Below are 21544 nucleotides of genomic sequence, written 5' to 3'. Positions count from 1 at the left end.
ACATTAGTTTAAAACCTCCCGAACCACTCTATCACGTATCCCCCCTGGACACAAGTCTCGATCCTGCCCAGCTGTAATCTGTCCAGTTTGTATAGGTCCCACCTCCTCCAGAACCAGTCCCAATGCCCCAGAAAGCTGAAACCCTCCCCCTTACTCCATCTTTTCAGCCACATATCATCTTATGTATCCTGCTCTTCTACTCTGCATGTGGCAGAGGTAGTAATCCTGGGATCACTATCTTTGAGGTCCAATTTTTCAGCTTGCTTCCTAACTTCCTACATTCTGCGTTTAGGACTTCATCCTTTTTCTTAACCTATTCATTTGTACTAATGTGTACTACGGTCACTAGCTGTTCACCTTCCCCCTTCAGAATGTTCTGCAGTTGCTCCAAGCCATTCTTAATTCTAGCATCAGGGAGGAAACATACCATTCTGGAGTCTCATTTGCAGCCACAGAAATGACTATTTATTTTCCCAAAAATGGAATCCTCTATATTTATTGCATTGCCACACTTTTTATTCCTCTCTTCTGCAGCGGGACCAACTGAGGTGTAACAGTTTTGGCTGTTGCTGTTTTCCCTTGAAAGGCCATTCCCCCCAACTATATCCAAAATGGTATATCTGTTTTGTGAGGGAACAGCCACAGGAGATTCCTACACTGCCTGCCTAACTCTCTTGATCTGTGGTCACCCATAAGAGAAGTTAGAGAGGTTTTGGTCTTCCAGTGAGTTAATAGTTATGGGCTAGGCAGGAAAGTGGAGTTAAGGTTACAGTCATTTCAGCCAAGATCTTACTGCATGGTGGAATAGGCTTTGATGGGGGCAACTGGTCTATTCCTGCTCTTATTCCTTACATTTTAAGCACTTTATGGCCAATAAATATGTTTGAAGTGTAATCACATTGTACTCAGTTATGTGTTGTTTTCATTCATTCTTGGGATGTGAATTTCACTGCTGGGCTGGCATTTGTTGTCCATCTCTGATTGCCCTCAAGTGAATTGACTTTGTGAACTTTGGTTGTCCATGCAGTGTAGGTACATTCAAGGTGCAATTGGAAAGGAATTCCTTGATTTTACTCAGCGATTAAAAATGAATTAGCCATGATAATAAAAGAACAACAATGTGGTTCTAAATCAGGACGTTGTTTTACTTGGAGGGGTGGTGTTCCTATGGGTTTGCTGCTTTTGTTTCACTAGGTAGTAAAAATCTTGTGTTTGAAAGGTGCTGTCAAAGGAGGCTTGCTGAATTGCTGCAGTGCATCTTGTAAATGGTACACCAATGTGTGCTAGTGGTAAAAGAATTAAATATTTAATGTGTGGATGAGATTCTTTGTCCTGGATACTATTGATCTTCTTAAGCGTTATCACACTGCACTCATCCAGGCAAGTGTTACATCACACTCTTGACTTCTGTCTTGTACATGGGTGAACAGACTCTGGAGAATCAGGAGGTAAGTCGCTACAAAATTCCCAGACTTTGACCTGCTTTTGTAGCCAACCTATTTATACGGTTGGTGCAGTTAAGCTTTTGGTTAATGGTGATGCTCAGGATTTTCATGTGAGATTCAGGGCTGGTGATGTGATTGAAAATCAAGTAGAGATGGTTGGATGCTCTTTTGTTGAAGATGGTCATTGTCTGGAATTTATGTAGCATGAATTATTCTTGTCACATATCCAGTCATGCCTGAATACTTTCCAGGTTTTTCTGCAATTGGACATGGATTGCTTCAGTACCTCAGGAGTTAGGAATGGTACTGAACATTGTGCAATCACCAGTGGAAATCTCCCCTTCTGATCTTATGACCAATAAAATATCATTGATAAAGCAACTGAAGGTGGTTGAGATAAGGGCAACATTTTAGCTACAATAACTTTAAGCAAAGTGTATCTTGCATGATCTAATTTTTCTCAGTCCAGAAAGGACGAGGCAAAGTATTGGAACTCAAGCCTCAAAACCACAATGCCAGTTATTTTTCTGGTGTGTTGCTGCACCGAAAAGAATAATGTAATATGGAACATTTTAACTTTAATCCTTTATTGGCGTAAAAATCTTGTAAATAATAAAGAATGTAGAGCAAAACGGGATTGGAAGTAGACACTGGTTCATATTTAGCGGCGCAGTGAAAACAAGCCACTATTCGTGCCTGGATCTACATAAGCTAAAATAATATCCGAACTCAAGTTACTTTGCTGGAATTAAAAAGGCTGTTTTATGACATTGTTTTGTGAAACGTCATTAGATTTCACATTGGAATTCATTATCTGAAAGAAGGCAGGATATGCTGGAAATGGAACTACTCAGTAATCTGCTCACAACGAATAGGAGTGATAGACTCAATCCACAAACTCTGTTTCAGACAGCCTTTATTTGGAGAAGAACCAGTTGATCTAGAACATGGAGTGCAGTTCCTTTCCATAGTGCACAAAAAAGTGATTGAGACAGATTAAATCATGGAGGATACACTTTGCTTAAATTGCTTGTTGCTAAGGTGTTTTGTACGCATTGATTACTGACATAGGTTGGCCTGCAAGTTTATACTGTATAGAAAATAAACATACACAGGAAAATGACAGCTGAGTTACGGAAAGACTGCAGAATAGTATCCCTGCGCCCATGAAATAGTGCAACTAGTTGTTGCATTCCTTGCAAGGATGATTTCCTGAGATAGTGCATATTTTGTATTGCACTGCTGCATGTCTGTTTCCAGTTTAGCCGAGTTTTTATTGCGGTGTCCGAGTCGACGCACTCCGCTAGCGGGGGCTGAACTGACCAGCCGCCGCCAGGGACCAGAGGGAGTTGGGGGTTAAAACCCTTTCCGTTTACCGTGCCAGGAGAAACGGGAGTTAAAATGGCGCGAGAGGCGGACTGCTTCCTTTGGTTTCTGCTTGAATTGAAGGGAGAGTGATGCGGTGTGTTTTTTGCCGGCTGTCTACGGGACGGGGTGAGTAATTTGTGAGGGGCTGGGTAAGGAGCTGGCTGCTCAGAGTAGCAGCAGCTTTATTTCTGCTGCTCGGCCACCGTCAAGTGACAAGAGGCTTTGGTTCAAGAAACAACAAGAAGGCTAGTTCTTGAAGAAAGGCTAGTTATTGGAGAAAGCGTTGCTGATTGCTGCTTAAAGTTGTGTTTGCGCCACCACACTGCTCCCTCTCTCTCTGTTTCTAAGCCTCAGCAGTAGAAATCTACTTGTTTTTGCAAGAGTCACGAGGCAGCCAATCGGATCCTCGTGTTCCAGCGCAAAGTTTCGGGAGTGTCTGAATGTGTCAGTGCCCAGTGATCCAAACAACTGATCAATAATTCACCCTCATTTCGTGCCTGTTAGTTATCAATGGGCAGAACTTCAAGGTGAATGGTCGAGCAGATGCAGCACTGGAAATAAATATCAGAAGATAGTTTTGCAAAACTGTGTGATTTCAATCGCAGTTGTCCATTGAAAGTCCTAAGTTTCCCTCACATTATTGTTCCTTAGGATTATAGTTATTTTGTTCATTTGAAACGAGCTTGAAGATTTGGAACGGAAAGCTATGAGATTGCAGTTCGGCCTCCGGTGTTTTATCAATCCAGGAGTAATGCAGCTTCGTAAATGCGATTTTATACTTGCGTTTTTTCATATGTCACTTGAAGATTGCCTTTTGTGAAATAATTTTCGTAAGAGATTTGGGTTGATTTAGGAAGAGCGATGCGTTCAGAATACAGATTGAAATACCTTGTAAATACGCCTAAAGATTAGACAACAATAATGTTATCAAACTCGTCGGAGGCGACGCGAAAAGGAAACACTAGGATAAAATTGAGTCCGTGCATGTATCCTCGATTTGATTTGGGGTACATGTATTCTATTTTAGATATTTCTGATGCCTTATGACATACAACACATTCACAATCATTGCTGTACATGGAAGAACTATCAGTTTTATTTTGATGAATGTGTGATGTATATTGATGTTTTCCGTTGAGTTGAACAATGTTTGGCTTGTAATTGGTTATTCCTGGAATCAGTGCTCTGATATTACGTGACCAGTGCAAATAACCTTTTAAACTGACCTTCATCATCCACATTCTATTTCATTCTCTGTCCTTCTTGAAGGCAGCTCAATTCCATTGGTAGATCTTGATTGCCCAAATAGTAATTCTTCAGTTGTGAACTCATAGAATCCCTCCAGTGCAGAAGGAGGCCATTCAGCCCATCGAGTCAGCACCGTCCACAATCCCACCCAGGTCACACCCCTGCAATCCTACATATTTACCCTGCCAATTCCTCCAACCCACTCATCCTGGCATATTAAGGGGAAATTTAGCATGGCCAGTGCAGCTAACCTGCATATCTTTGGACTATGGGAAGAAACCGGAGCACCCGGAGGAAATCTGCGCAGACATGGTGAGAATGTGCAAACTCCATACACACAGTCTCCCAAGTCGGGAATCGAACCCAGGTCCTTAGAGCTGTGAGGCAGTAGTGTTAACCACTGCACTGTGACGCCTCAGTGAACTCATCCAGTGAATATTGAAAAATGTATTAGTCAATGAGAGAAGGGAAATAGTTTTGGTAAAATCTGCCCTTCTTTGTCACTTACATACATAAATAAGATGTGTATTTTGCTCCTTTTCTCTTTGTCAGTCCAGGAATAATGCAGCTACTTATACACTATTTTATACTTGCATTCTCTCATTTGTCACTTGAAGATTGCTTTTTGTAAACTGATTTTTTTAACTGTTTCATCTTTCACAAGCCAACAGGTTTCTACAGTATAAGCCAGAACCATCACTAAAAATGCTAAATCATTTCCATAGCTAACCTTTCACTGTTGCAATTTTAAATCATTGACTCTTCAAACTCTCCAGTTACGAGAGTTACAACAGGGAGCATGGTGGCACAGTGGTTAGCACTGCTGCCTCAGTGCCAGAGACCCAGGTTCGATTCCCAGCTTGGATCACTGTCTGTGTGAAGTTTGCATGTTCTCCTTGTGTTTTCCTCTGGGTGCTCTGGTTTCCACCCACAGTCCAAAAGACGAGCTGGTTAGATGGATTGGTCATGCTAAATTCTCCCTCAGTGAACCCACATAGGTGCTGTAATGTGGTGTCTATGGGAGTTTCACAGTAACTTCATTGCAGTGTTAACGTAAGCCTACTTGTGACTAATAAATAAGTAAACTTTCACTATTGATTGTGTCAAAACCTTTTGTTATTTTGCTAACTCCTGATAAGTCACCTCTTGGTCTCAAGGCCCCTTAAGCCTGCTCAAACATTCAATAGGATCATGGCTTCTCTGCTCCTGTAGCAATTGTCTCACTTACCCTAATAGAATGTAGTTACTAATCTCATCTATAATGTTTACTAATATTGTGGGAAAAAAGTTCACCTGGTTATACATTTCATTGCTTTTTGTGAGACCAAATTGATTGACAGATTTCCCTCAATAATGTCTTTAACATATTGAGTGTTATCAAACTGCATTTGATCTGAGTCATGTAAGAAGACTTTGGGGCAAATGCCTGAAGCCTTGGTAAAAGAAGTAGATTCTAAGAAGCAGCTTAAACAAAGAAAGAGAGTTGGAAAGATTTTGGGAGGGAATTCCACAGCTTTGGGACTTGACACCTGAAGGCATGATGAAGTGATTGAAATCCACAATGCACAGAGGAGCGCAGATACCTTGGAGGGTTGTAGAACTGCAGGAAATTTCGGAAAGTCCAGGCCACGGAAGGAACTTAAAATAAGGAGGAGAATTTCAAATCAAGGCATTGTTTAGCTGGGAGCCAATGTATATCAGTGAGCACAGGGTAATGGATGAAGAAGGCTTTATCTCACTTAGGACCCAGTAATGGAGTTTTGGATCACTTCAAGTTCAAGGGATAAAATAAGAAAGGCTGGCCAGAGTGCCTTGGAAGAGGGCAGCATGGTGGTCAGCACTGCTGCCTCATGGAGCCAGGGATCAGGGTTCAATTCTGCCCTTAGCTGACTGTGTGGAGTTTGCACGTTTTCCCTGTGTCTGTGTGGGTTTCATCTGAGAGCTCTGGTTTCCTCCTACTGTCCAAAGATGTGCAAATTAGGTGGATTGGCCATGCTAAATTGCTTCTTAGTGTCCAAAGATATGTAGGTTAGGTGAATTAGCCATGGTAGGTACATTGGGTTATGGGGAGAAGGCAGAGGGGAAGTTTTGGAATGTACTGTCAAATGTGGACATGCCAGTCAACTGAAGCGATCTTTGTGGGCTATGTGTTACTATAGTTACAGTTGGAACTTGCTGCTGCTTGTAGGACGCCGCTGTTTTATTCTTTGAATATCTTTGCAAATTATTTGAATATTTAGCCATTTGTTAACCTGTTAGCGAGCAGCATAGAACTTAATTTTGTTTGTTGCTGACTTTATTGCTAAAGCTATGAACAGAAAAAATTTCACCTTTTGCTATGATACACAGCTTTAGTTGCCAAATGCTGTTCCAGATGCTGAATGCAATTATGTTCCCACTCCTAGCTGATTTCTATAAGTATCATAAATTTACCAGATTATGGAAAAACTGGAGCAGAGGAATTCTTCTCATTCATGCTCAATGGTAAGGTGCAGGAGTCTGTTTATGTGTGAAAAAGGTAGTCATACTGGACAACCTATAAAATTATTAAAAATATCTTTAACCAAAAATTGTAACGCATTGAATGACTTCATTGACCATATGAATTCAATAAATAAGTACTTTTTTGGTATTAGAGCAGTCCTGTAGGGTGGAGACGTAGGTTATGAGTATGCTCATTATTTGCTGAACGATCAGACTTTCATAGATTTCTTAACTGATGGGATAAGAATTTTAAGCTGAACCCTAGAACAGTAAGATTGACAACTTGCATTATTTATATAGCACACATGAAGCATGACAAAATGTCCCAAGGCATTTGAAAAAGCAAAGGAACAAAAAGTGCCCACTGCAAAAGAGGAACAGTCAAGTTAGATGTGAGGGCCAGAAGTATCACTGAACAGATTTGAGAAGACTTTTAAGGTTGGGAATCATTGTTAGTGACAGGCTGGGTTTTAGTGATGCAGCAGAGAAAATAGGGAATGTGAAATACGCTAATGTCAGAAAAGCATATCTGTAGGACACTGTCTCCTCAAAAAAACTAAGTACCATTTAAAAATTGAGAAAACCACAAACTCAAATTTCTTGGTTTAAATTGTAACTTTCACTTATAATCAGAGACTACAAATGAAATTGATCTGTCTCCCACTGTAAAAGAAGCTGTGATTGAATTCCAGTACTAACAATTGAGAACATTATATTTCAGTGCCAGCAGGAAGTTTCATTTACTCACCACACTGTTTTATAGTACATGATTTATTTTCTCCTTTGAAGGTAAATTTTATGGTCAGAACATTTATAGAAATAAATATGAGTGTAAAAGCAGCTTAAATGCTTGTACAAGTACTTTGAGGATTAGTATGATGATATCCTTTACTGTTTGTATTGCTAGTTCTGATTTTATTTTTATGGAAATTGACCTTTTAAAAATGTGCTACTGATTCAGCAATTGAAATATCAAAATTTGACAGTCATATCTAGGTAGTGCTAGAACCCTCTATAATTTTAACTAACAATGATTTATCATCTATCATAACTGATATTTAAAAGTAAAATTATAAATCTGCTAATGTTGCAGTGAACTGAAACTGGCCAAATAAGAACTAGTTGGAGACTGCATTTATTGTAAGGAACAATTGGAAGTTTGTACTGTTCTTACAGCTATGCAGTTAATTGCAGGTGCACTTCACTATTTAAGTAATGTATATATAATGAATCTGAGGTAGATATGTGATAATTAGCTGTTCTAATACTGGCTTAACGTGAGAATAGGTTTTACACCCATCCATGATTTGGGTAAGATGTAGAGTCTGTCACTCCCAAATTAATCAAGTTGATTATTTTATTTGGGGTTCCAGGCAGGTGACATAGCTGCCCTGAGCCCGGAAGATTATGATGCAAAGCTGTTTTTACTGGTTGTGACTGAAGCCTCTGAAACCAAAGAAAGCATACTGCTCTCCAGAAGATTGAGGGTGTTTAGTGCCATGATGAAATAGAGTTTTACCTGGGCAAGAGATGTGCAAAGAACAGCACCATCACTCCTGGTAGTAAACCAGGTTCCTATCATTTGATGTGAAGTGAAATAGGAAATAGAGGCATGGTGTATACCAAGTTCAACAGTAACCTGCCCGCTAAGACTATTGGACACAGGATTCATGTGATGCTCTATCCATTAAGGGTAGAAAGCATAGCTGTACATAAATTGACACAGAGTAAAATGATTTTGAAAAAGGATTTCATTCACATAAACTGGACAGATAATGGTGGAAGTGTCTCCTCATCTTCATTCAACGCATGAGCCACAAATAGTTGACACTAAAATGTTTTGGTAAAATAACATTCCATGAAAATAGATATTTTAAACGAACAAAAACTGTAATTTTGAATATTGTAACAAGGCAATTCCTGCTATCTTGTGCTGGCATCCAGTTTAGATCAGGGGAATTAATTTAATGTGGATTTTCAATAAGATCCAAGTCTTTGGGAGTATTGAAAAGTTTTCATGAATAATAAAAATCTGTCTAAACTGTGAAAAAAGGACCACACTTAGTGCTTTTATCTCATTGTAGGATGAATTCTAAATCACCAAGCTTTGATCTGTTAGTCGAAGCAACTGGAAATGTACAGATTAGTGGATTTAAACTTTGGCCCCTAAATGTTAAGATATCCACCCTATGAAGACTGTGGGACAGATCTTAACGATTTGCTACATGATAAAGCTTCTCCCCATGTCTCCTTTTGCAAATTACCTCTTGTTCTCAATCCTTTCTACAGTGTGAACAGTTTTTCCCTATCTACTCTGTCCAGCCACCTCATGATTGCTGACTTTTGTCATAGGACTATCTCCTGCATAAAACAAATGAGCTTTTTACTGAAATCGAGATTTTTGGGAATCTTGGGATTAAGGGAACAGCACACTTCAGTTGCAAGCAGGAAATCTGGAAGGGTAAATTCTGTTAAATGGAATAATAATACTTTAATTGAATCTATCCATTTACAACAGAAGAATTTTATTAGGCCTTGGAACTTAGGGCTTATTGTGTTTAAATTCCTGAATCAATCAAAATAATGCCACAAATAAAAAAAAATGTTTTTTGCTTTATTGGATCTTTGTTGATTACTAACAAATCAGTGTAAAGTTGTAGGATGCCAGAGTATCTCAGAGTTAAAGATACTAACATTTAAAAATACTACAAGAGTAAATAGCTCAAATTTGTTTTTTGTTTAAAGATTTCTAATTGTTAAATTTGGCCCTAACTATGTACGATCAGCTTATTTTGGTGCAAAATTACATCAACATTCCTGTCACTTCTAATAGCGTGTTTTGAACAGCTGATTATTTTTCAGTGTTCTTATAGATGGTGTTGCAAACATTTGGTCTAGTATACTCCTTAATTTCAATGAATTGAGACATTAAAAAATTGAGATTAAAAAAATATACTTTTTTTCAGAGAAACTTAATTCCTATCAACATTGGTGTACATCCCCTGAGTAATAATCTGAATCACACATGCCCTCATTCATCTCCAAGCACCAATCGATCCTTTCTAAAATGTTGACATGATCACAGCTTCAAACGTTCACACTGATGGTACATTTAACAATCCTAATACTTTAAGAAATCCTGCTCTTCTCTTGTCCTAAATCTTTAACCCTTTCCTTCAAAATTATAAGCATTTCATCAAATCACCCTATACTTAGCTGTACCATAATGAAAGATGCCCCAATTGAGCACAGTGTGATTAATAAAAAAAAGTTTAATTTCATTGAAATATGACCTGTCCAGCAGTATTACAACTCTGAAGTTAATCAAAAAAAATGCATGTCGCACACATTTTAAGTACTGATAAGTTTTCTTAGCACATGAAATGTCAGTGTTTTATGCTAACTTTTTTTTTGTTTTTATTCCAACTCAATTAAGTCCAATTCAAGTTGAGACATTCCCCATCCAAGCTGACAAGACAGGGCTCTCACCTCCTGTCTTGGGCTTGATTTATATGATCCAAGTTGATTGGAGTAGGCATAGCTCCTCTTCCAAGGCTAGATCTTATTTGAGTCTTAGCCAAAAGGCTGAGATGCCGCTTTTAAAAGTTGCTTCAAATGAAACTGAAATGTAACCTAATGACTTCAGCCAAGCTCAGCATGTTGATGCTACACTTGATCTTAGCCAAAAGGCCCAGAAGCATACACTTGATCTATGTTAAACTTGTTGTCTAATTCAAATGTTAGAACATTGAAGTGAGGGAGGGATAAGAAAAATCCAGTGATACAGCCAGGCAGGCACTCGGTGAACTGATGCTGCTCGCAATACTCAGTCTGATCAAGTGACTTGTACAAGAGCTCTCATAAATTAAATAAGTTAATTAACTAAAAGAATCATAGAAAATATTGTAAAGTCCTACCTTGGCACAGTGACATTTGTCAATATTTCTTTAAGCATGTGTTTAGATTGTTTCACGTGCTCGAATTTGCCATCAGGATCTTTGTATCGGTATATGCTATTTTGGATTAGCTTGAGGTGGAACACCTGACCCTTTGGAATAAGCCATTCATTCTGGACAGTAGGCTATCTTTAAAAAACCGCAATCTCTCGGGATGGATTTAATTGTTTTTAATCATGAGGATTATCACTATATCTATTTGACTAATCACTGAAGATCATCTTATTCTGTTGTCCCCTTTTTTCCCGCACGGTACCCAGCACAGTCAATGCATAACGTATTCTGAAAACATTGAAGCTCTGCTTTTATGAGGGTGATCTTTCCTGACCATTGCAGTGACTTCAGAAAAGGAATGGAAATCCTGAAAGAGCGTTGCGGACGACCTGAACGGTTTGATTTAGTTTACGTCCTGCTCTATCCTTGCTGGAGTCTAAATTGAAGGAGTCCAGTCGGAGATGGCGAAGACATGATGTGCCTTTAAAGCCTTGGCGACGATAGATCGTAATAATCCTTGTTTGAAATGAAGTTACGGAACCGCAATATAAATAATGGCCAATTTTGAGAAGCGTGGGGTTCTATTTAAATAACATACGCAAACTTTTGTAAACACCACGATGGGTATAAAATGTTCAGTTTCTACGCCGTCTCTTTACACATTTTTCTAGCCTTTCATTGCGATGGGTTATTAGCAGTTTTTTGTGTTGGCTAGGATGATCGATTATTCAACTTGTCACTGTAAAGAAATCCTGTTTCACTGCTAATAAATTGCAATTTCAAAAGACAAAATTATCACTTATAACCCTGAGCAAGTTGCTAAAGGCTGTTCAATAGGATTACAAGCATGTCGAGATAAATAATTACACGTCTGCGGCTTCTCGTAAGTTTTGCATGAAGACGTGTTGTGAACATTTAGATATATTTCGTAGCAAACCCTTCGCTGTCGCCATGCATTCAAAATATCAGTTTCAGTGAAAACACTGGTCGCTGAAAAAGTAGCCATGGGGCGATCCTGTGGCAAACCCAAAGCTGCTCCTTCGCAGCATTTCGAGTTTATTTGCCCAACCACATAGGGAAATGGTAGAATCTTTTCACCGGCGTCAATGCACCCGATTTCCATCTTGGTTTGATGGTTTTGGGAGGGAAGAGTTAAGTCACTGTATTTTGGGAGTTATGATGGTGAAAAAAAGTCTCTTCGACTTTTCTAATGTACCTCACAAAATGGAGTGTGAAATCTTTGCAAAATAGAGGGATGAAGATTAGGTTTTGAACTTTTTTTTAAAACTATGTTGCTTTATAAGATTTTAACTTCCAGAGAGGAAGTGCATGACAGAGGGAAGTGAGTGTCGAAAGACGGCTGTAGAGTTTGGTTCCAGTCCGACACTCTGTGTCTCTCTCGGGGGGCGGGGTGATGATTACTAGAGTTTGGTTCCAGTTCTTCCCTCTCTCAGAATGAGGACTGAGTTAAGTTTGGGCTCTCTCTCAGGAGGATGAGGATTATTAAAGTAGGGTTTGGTCACAGTTGGAATCTATCTGTCTCTCGCGGGATGAGGATTATTAGAGTTTGGTCTCTGTCAGGGGGATAAAGATTATTAGAGCAGAGTTTGTTCTCTGTCTGTCGGGGGATGAGGATTATCAGAGCAGAGTTTGTTCTCTCTCTGTCAGAGCATGAGGATTATTAGGGTAGAGTTTGCTCTCTGTCAGGGGATGAAGATTATTAGAGCAGTTTGTTCTCTCTCTCTCTGTCAGGGGATGAGGATCATTTGGGGTTTGTTCTCTGTCGGGGATGAAGATTGCCAGTAGATTTCTATACTCCAGCCGGACAGCCAATAGGAGCAGCCAGCGGCGGGGCACAATGCTGAGCCACCAGTGAGCTGCCGCCGATGGAGTCGGCGCTGAGGCGGCCAAATAGTCCCCCGGGACTACTTGTCCATCAGCGAGGTTGAGGGAATTTGACAGTGAAGGATAGCGGGAAGGGAGTGTCGGTTTTTGAAGGAGCTGAGCCAGTTGTAAGTCTCTCTTCCTCTCTCTTTTGTCTTTTGTTTGGATCGGTGTTGGTTGGTAAGCCGCGAGTCGAGCTCTCCTTGCTTTATTGGAAGGGTTCAGTTATAAAGAAACCGATGGTTGTTGTTACAGATTTCGCCCCCGCCGCGATGTTTAATAATTTGAAGGAAATGAACGAAGGGCGGACAGTTCCTCAGCCCCGGCTCCCGCTGCCGCCGCCGCCTCCGGCTCCAACCGCGCAGAGGGCGCGACAGCGAGTAACGGTTGGTGCTGAGGGTCACGGGGGGGTCACAGCTCCTCCCCGTATGGGGGGAAAAACAGCCCCTCCCCCGGGGGAGAGGAGAGACGCTCCTCATTCCTCCCTCCCCCATTCCTCCTCCCCCCATTCCTCCTCCCCCCCATTCCTCCCTCTTTCCCCCCTCCCCATTCCTCCCCCATCCCACACACAAACATGAACTATTATATTTTCCTCGACTCAGAATTCCGCATCCCTCCCCATCGCCAACCTGATCCTTGACCAGTGTTTGTCTCATTTCCCATTTTGTTTCTATCCAATTCAAAGTTTCAACAAGTGAGACATTCCAGATCCAAGCTGTCAAGACAGGTAAGCCTCTTCTTGTCTTGGGCATGATCTACATGATCCAAGCTGATTGGCACAGGCATTGCACCTCCTCCAAGGTTTGACCTCATTTGCTCTTAGGCAAAAGGTCTAGATGCCGTTTTAAAAAAAATTGTTTCCAATAAAGTCTTAGTGTAACCTCATGACTTCAGAATAGCAAAATAAAACTACACTTTTTTTTGTTTATGTATTCAATTCAATCCAATTAAAGTCCAAATCCAAGTCTCAGCAAGTGAGAAATTCCCCATCCAAGCTGACAAGACAGGGCTCTCACCTCCTGTCTTGGGCTTGACCTACATGATCCAAACTGATTGGATCAGGCATAGCAGCTCCTCCAAGGCTTGATCTTATTTGCATCTTAGTCAAAAGGTCAAGATGCCACTTAAAAAAAATTGTTTCAAATGAAGGCTTTGTGTAACCTCATGACTTAAGCCAAGTGCAGCATGTTGATACTTTGTTTTGTTTTTATTCCAATTCAATCAAATCAAATCCAATTCAGAGTCTCAACAAATTGAAACATTCCCGATCCAAGCTGACAAGACAGGGCTGTCACCTCCTGTCTTGGGCTTGATCTACATGCTCCAAGCTGATTGGAGCAGGCATAACACCTCCTCCAAGGATTGATCTCATTTGCATCTTAACCAGAAAGCCAAGATGCTGTTTTTAAAAATTGCTTCAAATGAAGCTAAAATGTAACCTGATGACTTTAACCAAGTACAGTATGTCGATACTACACTTGATCTTAGCCAAAAGGCTGAGAAGTGAACTCCACGCAGTTACCTGAGGCCGGAATTGAACCCAGATCCCTGGCACTGTGAGGCAGCAATGCTAACAACTGTGTTGCCCTTTTGTATGTAATTGGCTTATATTTAACTTCAAGGTTCAGCTTTGTGTTTGGAATTGTTATCCTGTAATAACAGATGGAAATGCATTTCATATTTGTGAATGAATGTCTGTGTTCTCATTATTTAGGGAAGAGGGAAAGTGCAGATTTTTGCTTTGGTCAATTTTAAATGTCTAATTTTCATTGGCTGTTTCTCGTGTTTATGTTCGCTGACGTTTTAAATCATTTTACAAAGCAAAGTCCAAACTTCCAGGTTTATGTATTGAATCTTAATTTTTGTCGAAGGAAAGAGCACGTGGAAGTTTCAGTAGGAATTTAAAGATTACGTTACTTGAGCTTTTTTTTAAAACAATTTTTAAGGGAATTGGGGGACATGAGATGCCAACAATAAATCTCTATAGCGGCAAATAGACTCAAAGATGGATTTAAGAAAACAGCATCATTGGTTGGACTTCCTCAGTGTTGTGTTTTCCCAAACAGCTTTTAGCTTGTGAATAATTAGCATTTTTGTGGGGAACACCAATTTTACTTATTCATTCTTTATGTGTTATGGTTCTATGAAACAGCTACTTTTATAATCATATAATATTTTATAACCTAACTTTATTTTCCATTTTTTCTTGTTTATAGATGGAAGTATTTTCGCACATCTAAGACAGTCTATCCTTGCTGTGTTAGAATTCAGGACCTGGTGCAGCGAAGTTGTTCAAGTAGCATTTGCAGAAACGAAGACAGTTTCATTACCAGATGTTGTTCTTTTAAATTGCGGTCGGTGACTTGGATTTTTATTGTGATGGTGAAAATTTATGTAAAAGAACACTGCGGCTGATTACTGTAGATCAGTTTTCCAGTTGCCTTGAGCAATGTAAAAGAATATGACACAGTAAAGACCGAGTACTGCACAACTTATTTTCAGAATTTCAAAAAATCTGCTGAAATTTAAGAATACTTCATGAAAAAATGCAGCTTAAATGGTTAAAAGTGCTGTTGCCAAAAATAGAAGATCTTACAGGGAAGAAGAGTTTTGCTTATAGCGCGTCAGAAGTTTCAATGAAATATGGTATTGGAAGAAAGCAGACTGCAAGGAAGACCATAGCAATCAAGAGTTACTTGAGTGCTAAAAAGCAGCAGTCAAAAGAAAATTTAAGATTACATAAAAAGAGAACAGACGTCTGTGAACAAATAGGAGGATGTAGACAACAGATAAGTGAAATGTTAATGTTTTGTGTTAAGTGTAAAGATGTCCAGCAGTTCACCTTTGCAGAACTTCTGGAACACTGTCAACAAAAGCATCCAGAAGACAATCCAGTGTTTGTCTGTAGCAGATGTGGTTTCACTGTGGATGATGTGGGACAAATGAATGTACATGCACTTTCACATAAAATGGACAGAATGTTAACCACAGAACTCGGTGACAGCAAGGAAGATCTCTCCTTTCCAAGAGAAGTGAAATTACATAAAACTAGGCATTTGAAGCCAGATACCTCATATTGTAATAAATGCAGGTTTTCAACAAAAGATCCACTTCTATTTCAAAAGCACATCCTGAGACATGAAGAAATTCAGTACAAGTGTGGACGATGTGACCGTGTTTGTTACACTAGGGGAGAATTCCAGCGTCACTCTGTACAGCATACTGGAACATTTCCTTTTAAATGTAGGTATTGTGATTATGGTGCAGTCCGAAAGGATTATGTCGTGAAACATACCAAGGGAGTGCACAGAGACATCATAAAAAATGGTGGATCTGCACTTGTTCTACCAATGAGGAAAGGCCATAAGAAGAAGAATTTCTCCAAACCTAAGAACAGCATCAGAGTTAAACCAAACAAAGTTATGCACCTTGAGAATTCTGCTAACCTTAGTCTACATGATCACATGTCAAATTCAGCAACTTTGACTTCTAATCCCAATGGCACTGGTCAGATGCAAGACTTGGATATTGCTGTTCTTCCAGGAATTGGTATAAATGGTGCCAATGAAAATAAAGGTGTGGATAAATCAATAATAGGACATATTAAACATTCAAATTGCTCTCCCATTGATGCAAGAAAGATTCAGCTGAAAGTACTTGCATGTTCTAAACATACTGTTCAGCCTGGTACGCCATTAACACTGGTTGCTCCAGCACAGATGGTTATTCCTTCTAACTGTTTGGCTCAGCTAATAGAAATAAAAACTGTTAATGGGAAACAACAGTTGGTGTTCAAACTAATACCACAAGTTTCAGCAACAGGTGCATCAGGAATGATTACACTTCCAGCACAAGAAGTGCAACATGTGGATAAAGAAATGGCACAGCCTCAAAAAAACAGTGTGTCAAATCATTCTCCTGCAATACTGACAAAAGTTGGGGATCATAATGAATTACCCTGTGCAGGTCCTTGGAATGAAGGTGCTGATGGTGATCAGAACAATATGGGAATAAACACTAAACTGCTCTTTCCAACTCCTCATTCTTCAGTTGATTTGGAGCCTATGGGTATCAACTCTTCCATATTGGAGCATAGAAACAAAGGTAGTCCAAAACAAAACCAGAGTGTAGTTGTAGAACAGCCAAAAGGCAGTGAACCAGTTAAAGCTAATCTAATCTGCAATTTGCAAAATGAGGCACCCTGTGTACCCTCAGGTATTTTTGATGAAGAAACACATGTAGTGACGCATTATCTTCAGCAAGGGACTTTAGGCAGCAAAGCCACACTGAAAGATTTAAATGCAGATACCCAAGAGATCCTAGATCAAATTGACAAGGAGTCATTAATGTTTTCTGAATCTAAGGAAACACAAAGGAGTTCAAACTCTTACTTAGCTTGTGAAGTTGCTGCCAGTAAAGGACAGGAACCTATTGCAAAAGGAGGTCAGTTTTATGTTTCGAGAATTAATAGCAAAGGTGCAGATTATATTGTTGAAGATGTTACCTCTGTTGAAGCAACTTTTGAGAAATCTTTTGTACAGTTGCCTAAGGCTGTGGTAAGGTTGCCTAAAAGAATATATTTGTGTGATTCTCAAGTATCGAAAAGCAAAACTGCGACCAAATTAATTGAATCTTTGCCAAACGAGGGATCTAAAGCTCATACACAGCATTATATTACATCTAGCTGGACACCACTTGATATTAGTAAAGCTTCATCATGCCAGCTATTCCCCACCTCATCCAGCAATGACACTATAGTAGCTTCTAAATCTAGTGATGGTCATCAAATTACACTGAACTGTTCATCTATAAAACAAACCAGAAGTAAACCTAAAAATATGCTTTGTACAGAGTATTTGAAATGTCAGCATATCAGTATTGTTGACAAGGAACCCAGCAATCCTGAAGCTTGTCGAAGTACATTTGAAAATCATAGTATGCGCTCTGATGCGGTACAGCCTTCTAGTAATGCATCTGCACCTCCTATGGATCAAGATGAAGTGCATCACGTCAGCAATTCATATCATACACTGGGAAAGTGTGAAAACAGCGGAACAAAACCAGACTTGTCTCATCAGCAATCAAATACATGGAAGCATAAAAAAATGAACGCAAGTGATGATAGAATAATAACTAGGGAGGACTCATCACAAGATATTGAAATTAATACAGACTTTGGTGATTTCAGTAACCACTGTGACCTGGCTACCGGCAAGTCCACCAAAGATCTTTCTGTTGATAGACAATGGCCTATAATTTCTTCAGTGTTTTCTCTTAGTTGTGGTAATAATAACGTCCCAGACAGTGTTCGATGGGATAATGAGCATGAAAGCAATTGTACCTCTGCACAAGAAATCCAAAAAACTAAACTATGTTCTCAGATTCAGGAAAATAGTAAAAACCTCACAATCCCGCATGTGAGAAAAGAACATACAAGTGAATCGTTAAGTCACAAGAATTATTTGTGTGTGCAGATGCCTAAAAACAGAAACCTCAGCACAACGTCAGGCCCGTCAGTAGTAAATGGAAACCCATTTCCATTATCCAGTGGTGTTACCTTCCCTGAGTATCTTTCATCATTGCCGCCGTTGGCTTCTTCTATGCCACTGACATCACTTGTCGAGATTCAAGCTAGTTCTGCAAATCAGTTGCAACAGCTTGTTGACAATGTCCATGTTATCAAGGATACGCATAATTCGTATTCCAATGAATTTTTTTTAAATCAGATTGGTGCCAGTGTATCTTCAGGACTGTCTTCAACAAGCAGTAATAATACAACAGTGCAATGTTGCCCAAAAATAGATAGTTTTGTACAGAAAATTTCAAGTGGCACTACTGGGAATCCATTAACTAGTACAACACCAAACTACCAAACTAAATCCTCATTCCCAACACTCACTGCTTTTCCAAATTTATCCTCATCTTCAGCTGTATCTTTTAAAAATAAATCTCTTGCAGATGCTTTACCTTTCGCTGTCGATGGATTTGATGAGCCTTCAATTTCTCACAACTTCAGCGATGCTACTTTAGTTACATCTGCTCCTTCAGTAATGACATCAAATGCTTTTAAACAGCAAATTTCAACTTTTAATCAATTCCCAGTGGCACTTGCAATGCGTTGCAAACCAAATACTAACAATTTAGGGGAGTGTTATTTTCAACAGAATGTTTGTCCTCCCTCAGAAAAGCTACAAGAAAACACACCTACAACTAGTAAATCCTATTTGAAAGTCTGCCACCAACCTAGTTTGCAAAGCAAAGTCCATTTGTTTCCTTCAAGCTGCAATTCAATTGCCAATCCTAAAAATGTCAACTGCACTGATGCCATTGAGAAACTTAAATGTATACCTACTAGCCTTGGCAAAACTGTGCAGCTCCCAGTAAAAGTAACACCTCCATCTACAGCAAAACTACAGAGTACTTCATTGTCAACTTCATCTGTTGTAGACAACCATAGCAATCATACTAAAATTCAATTAAAAGATCCTAATAAAACTAGCAAAATTCACCCTTGTACTCATCAAAGCAGATGCTTTCATACAGCAATAGATGATGCATCTACCCAGACTGAAAACGTTGGAGATCCTCAAGATGCTGCTGAAATTCAGAACATTGTATCAAACTCTCCTTGTGAAAATGGTTCTGGAAAGAACAGTGTGGGGCAGGATATGCCAAATCTTCTACTTCCACACGTGCAGTCGCAATCAGAAATTACTTCTCCCGGTCTTTCTATGTTTCCTTTCTGTTCCACAAACTGTCAAATTAATCTAGAGAACATAGCATCTCCTCACCTGGGCCAAGACACTGACTGTTCTAAACATGAAACAATTTACAAGGTTGTTCCAAGTGGTATTGTGCTTAGAGTATTGAATGCTGCTGATGACTCCAAACAGAAAGCTTCAATTGTAAGTTATCAATCTGTCAACCAGTCACAAAATCTTAAAGTATTGTGTTCTACACCGGTTCCCTGTAGCACGGCAAGAAAATCAGAAATGCAAGCATTAGTTGCAACAAAGAAGCACAAAGTTTGTGCCAAACCTGATTCAATAAATTATCCTTCTAAGGTAAACTGCCAGGAAAAAAGTAATCAAGATCAACCTTCTGTTTCCGTTGACAGACCAAACACATGTAACACTGTTTCAGTTAAGACAGTTGATCGTCAGAAACCTCAACCCTTAAAGACTAGTACAGCTGAACCTTTGAAACGCAAAAATACTAGAAAAAAAGAACCTGATCAGACAGAAGATGATGTTGCATTAAAAAAGATAAGAAGGCAAGACCACCATATTCCTGTTGTTAGCACCGATGGTGAGGTATTAAAGAATGCCCGCAATCTGAGGCTCAAACCATTTAGTGAAAGTCAATTAGTAAAATGCCCTCGTCGCAACCAGCCTGTAGTTGTGTTAAACCATCCAGATGTAGATGTTCAAGAGGTAGCCAATGTAATGCAAACGATAGGAAAGTACAGAGGACATGTACTCAAGGTGGTTTTATCTGAGAGAACTGTTATTTCTCTTAATTTAAAAGAAAGACATCGAAGACAGGAATTTGAAAATAGAGGCACTTTACTTGACAAGTGGCATAACTGCAAGGTGGTCAGTCCAGTGAAGGAAAGACATATGTTGAAAATGAAGCTAAAGAAGATTCATAAAAACAATTATCAAATAGTAGAAACTGTTCAGAATGAGCATTTGCAGTTTAAATTTCACTGTTGGTTTTGTGGGCGAATGTTTTGTGATCAAGAAGATTGGATTGCTCATGGACAACGTCACTTAGTGGAAGCGACCCGGGACTGGAATGATGTTGCCAACGTTCAAGAAGTTTCAGAAAGTTAAGCTGCAGTATTGAATGGACAAAGAAAATTAGATCCAGAATGACAGATCAGGGGGATTTCAGACCTTGAGGGTGAAGATTCAGAGCTGGTTTTGTACGCGAGTACTCAGAGGAGTTCAAAATGAACAAGGACTCATTTGTTTTGGTTCACTTTTTTGGTTTGAATTCTGTGTTCCCTTTTTGACATGTTTGATTTTTTTTTGCAGTGAAAGATGAGCTGACCACAAACTATAGTTCCTTGAGTAAGGTGTGGGGTGAAGCTGTATTGAAAAAGAAACATTATTGTTTGTCATTAAAATTGCACAATTGAAAATCTGAATGTTTTAGTGTTATTGTACTATTTGCAAAGATATATTGGCAGAAGTGAGGTTTTCCGATTCATTTAACTTCCACACTGCTAACTTCAATTCTTGTTTAAAATTTCACATTTTTCACATGAATAAAACTCAATTGTGAAACAAGTGCTATATTATTTTATTAAAACAGTACAATGTAATTTTATTAACTCACTTAATGTTCTTGTCAAACGATGGAATGTATAGGAATAGATGTGTACAGTATTGTATACCAGTAGACTAAACACTACAGTCAATTGTGCTCAGAAAATTGATACTTTTTGCATATTCATTGTTTGATATTTGTCTTAATAAAGAAAATGAGGTGAAATTTTCACTACTATTTTGAAATTTTGTCTTTCATGAGTGCATACCTCCCAGTATTCAAAAATATTTGAGTTCAGTAATTGTTATATTTGAGGTTTCTGCCAGCATAAAGGAGATTAGAAAGCTTTCTAAGTAATTTGATGAGAATTTTTTAAATGAGTGGGCTGCCATATTAAATGCTTTTGTATCAGTTCCTGAACCCTACGAGAAACCTTGCACCTCCTATTTTCTTAATTAATTTGATGCCATTTCCATGATTGTAATTGGAATGGTTATTTATTTGGTACGAACTTGGAACCTGCCTAATTTGAATATTTGATTATATGAATTTGTTTTCTTCTTACTCCACTAATCATTTTAAATCATATTTTTCTTCTAGCTGCATGCTTTCCAATTTATTTCTTCTATATCTATTAAAGCTAGTCTAATAATTCTGATCTTAGAGTTGAAGTGTCGGGCCCATTCATGCAATCCCCACAGTGCAGAAGGAGGCCATTCAGCCCATCAAGTCTATACTGACTCTCAGAAAGAGCACTTTACCTAGACCCACTCTCCTGCCCTATACCTGTAATCCTGTGCATTGATCATTGCCAATCCACCTAATCCATATTTCTTTGGGCACTACGGGACAATTTAGCATGGCCAATCCACCGAATCACACCTTTGGACT

The 21544-nt window shown here is 39.1% G+C and overlaps 1 protein-coding gene and 1 pseudogene across 3 annotated transcripts; one reads left to right on the top strand and one right to left on the bottom strand.

Moving 5' to 3' along the window:
- The first annotated feature begins 2650 nt into the window (after positions 1-2650).
- LOC145343797 (uncharacterized) lies at positions 2651-20867 on the top strand. Of its 3 annotated transcripts, none has more exons than XM_080190143.1 (2): positions 2651-2939; positions 14596-20867. In XM_080190143.1, the coding sequence occupies exon 2, from the start codon at positions 14926-14928 to the stop codon at positions 20212-20214; it is 5289 nt and encodes a 1762-aa protein (XP_080046269.1). In that variant the 5' UTR covers positions 2651-2939; positions 14596-14925; the 3' UTR covers positions 20215-20867. The 3 variants fall into 3 exon arrangements, with proteins under 3 accessions (XP_080046269.1, XP_080046280.1, XP_080046290.1); XM_080190154.1 differs by lacking the exon at positions 2651-2939 and adding an exon at positions 12424-12507; XM_080190164.1 differs by lacking the exon at positions 2651-2939 and adding an exon at positions 12697-12765.
- On the bottom strand, positions 13737-13887 carry LOC145351475 (U2 spliceosomal RNA; annotated as a pseudogene).
- Positions 20868-21544: the final 677 nt, after the last annotated feature.

This window comes from Carcharhinus amblyrhynchos, chromosome 1, assembly GCF_965287045.1.
Source record: "Carcharhinus amblyrhynchos chromosome 1, sCarAmb.v2.hapA, whole genome shotgun sequence".
NCBI lineage: Eukaryota > Metazoa > Chordata > Chondrichthyes > Carcharhiniformes > Carcharhinidae > Carcharhinus > Carcharhinus amblyrhynchos.
This window is presented reverse-complemented; position numbering and strand designations above follow the sequence as displayed.

Bases quoted from the DNA above. Each gene is read 5' to 3' on its own strand.
- LOC145343797 (XM_080190143.1), top strand. From the start codon at position 14,926: ATGCAGCTTAAATGGTTAAAAGTGCTGTTGCCAAAAATAGAAGATCTT.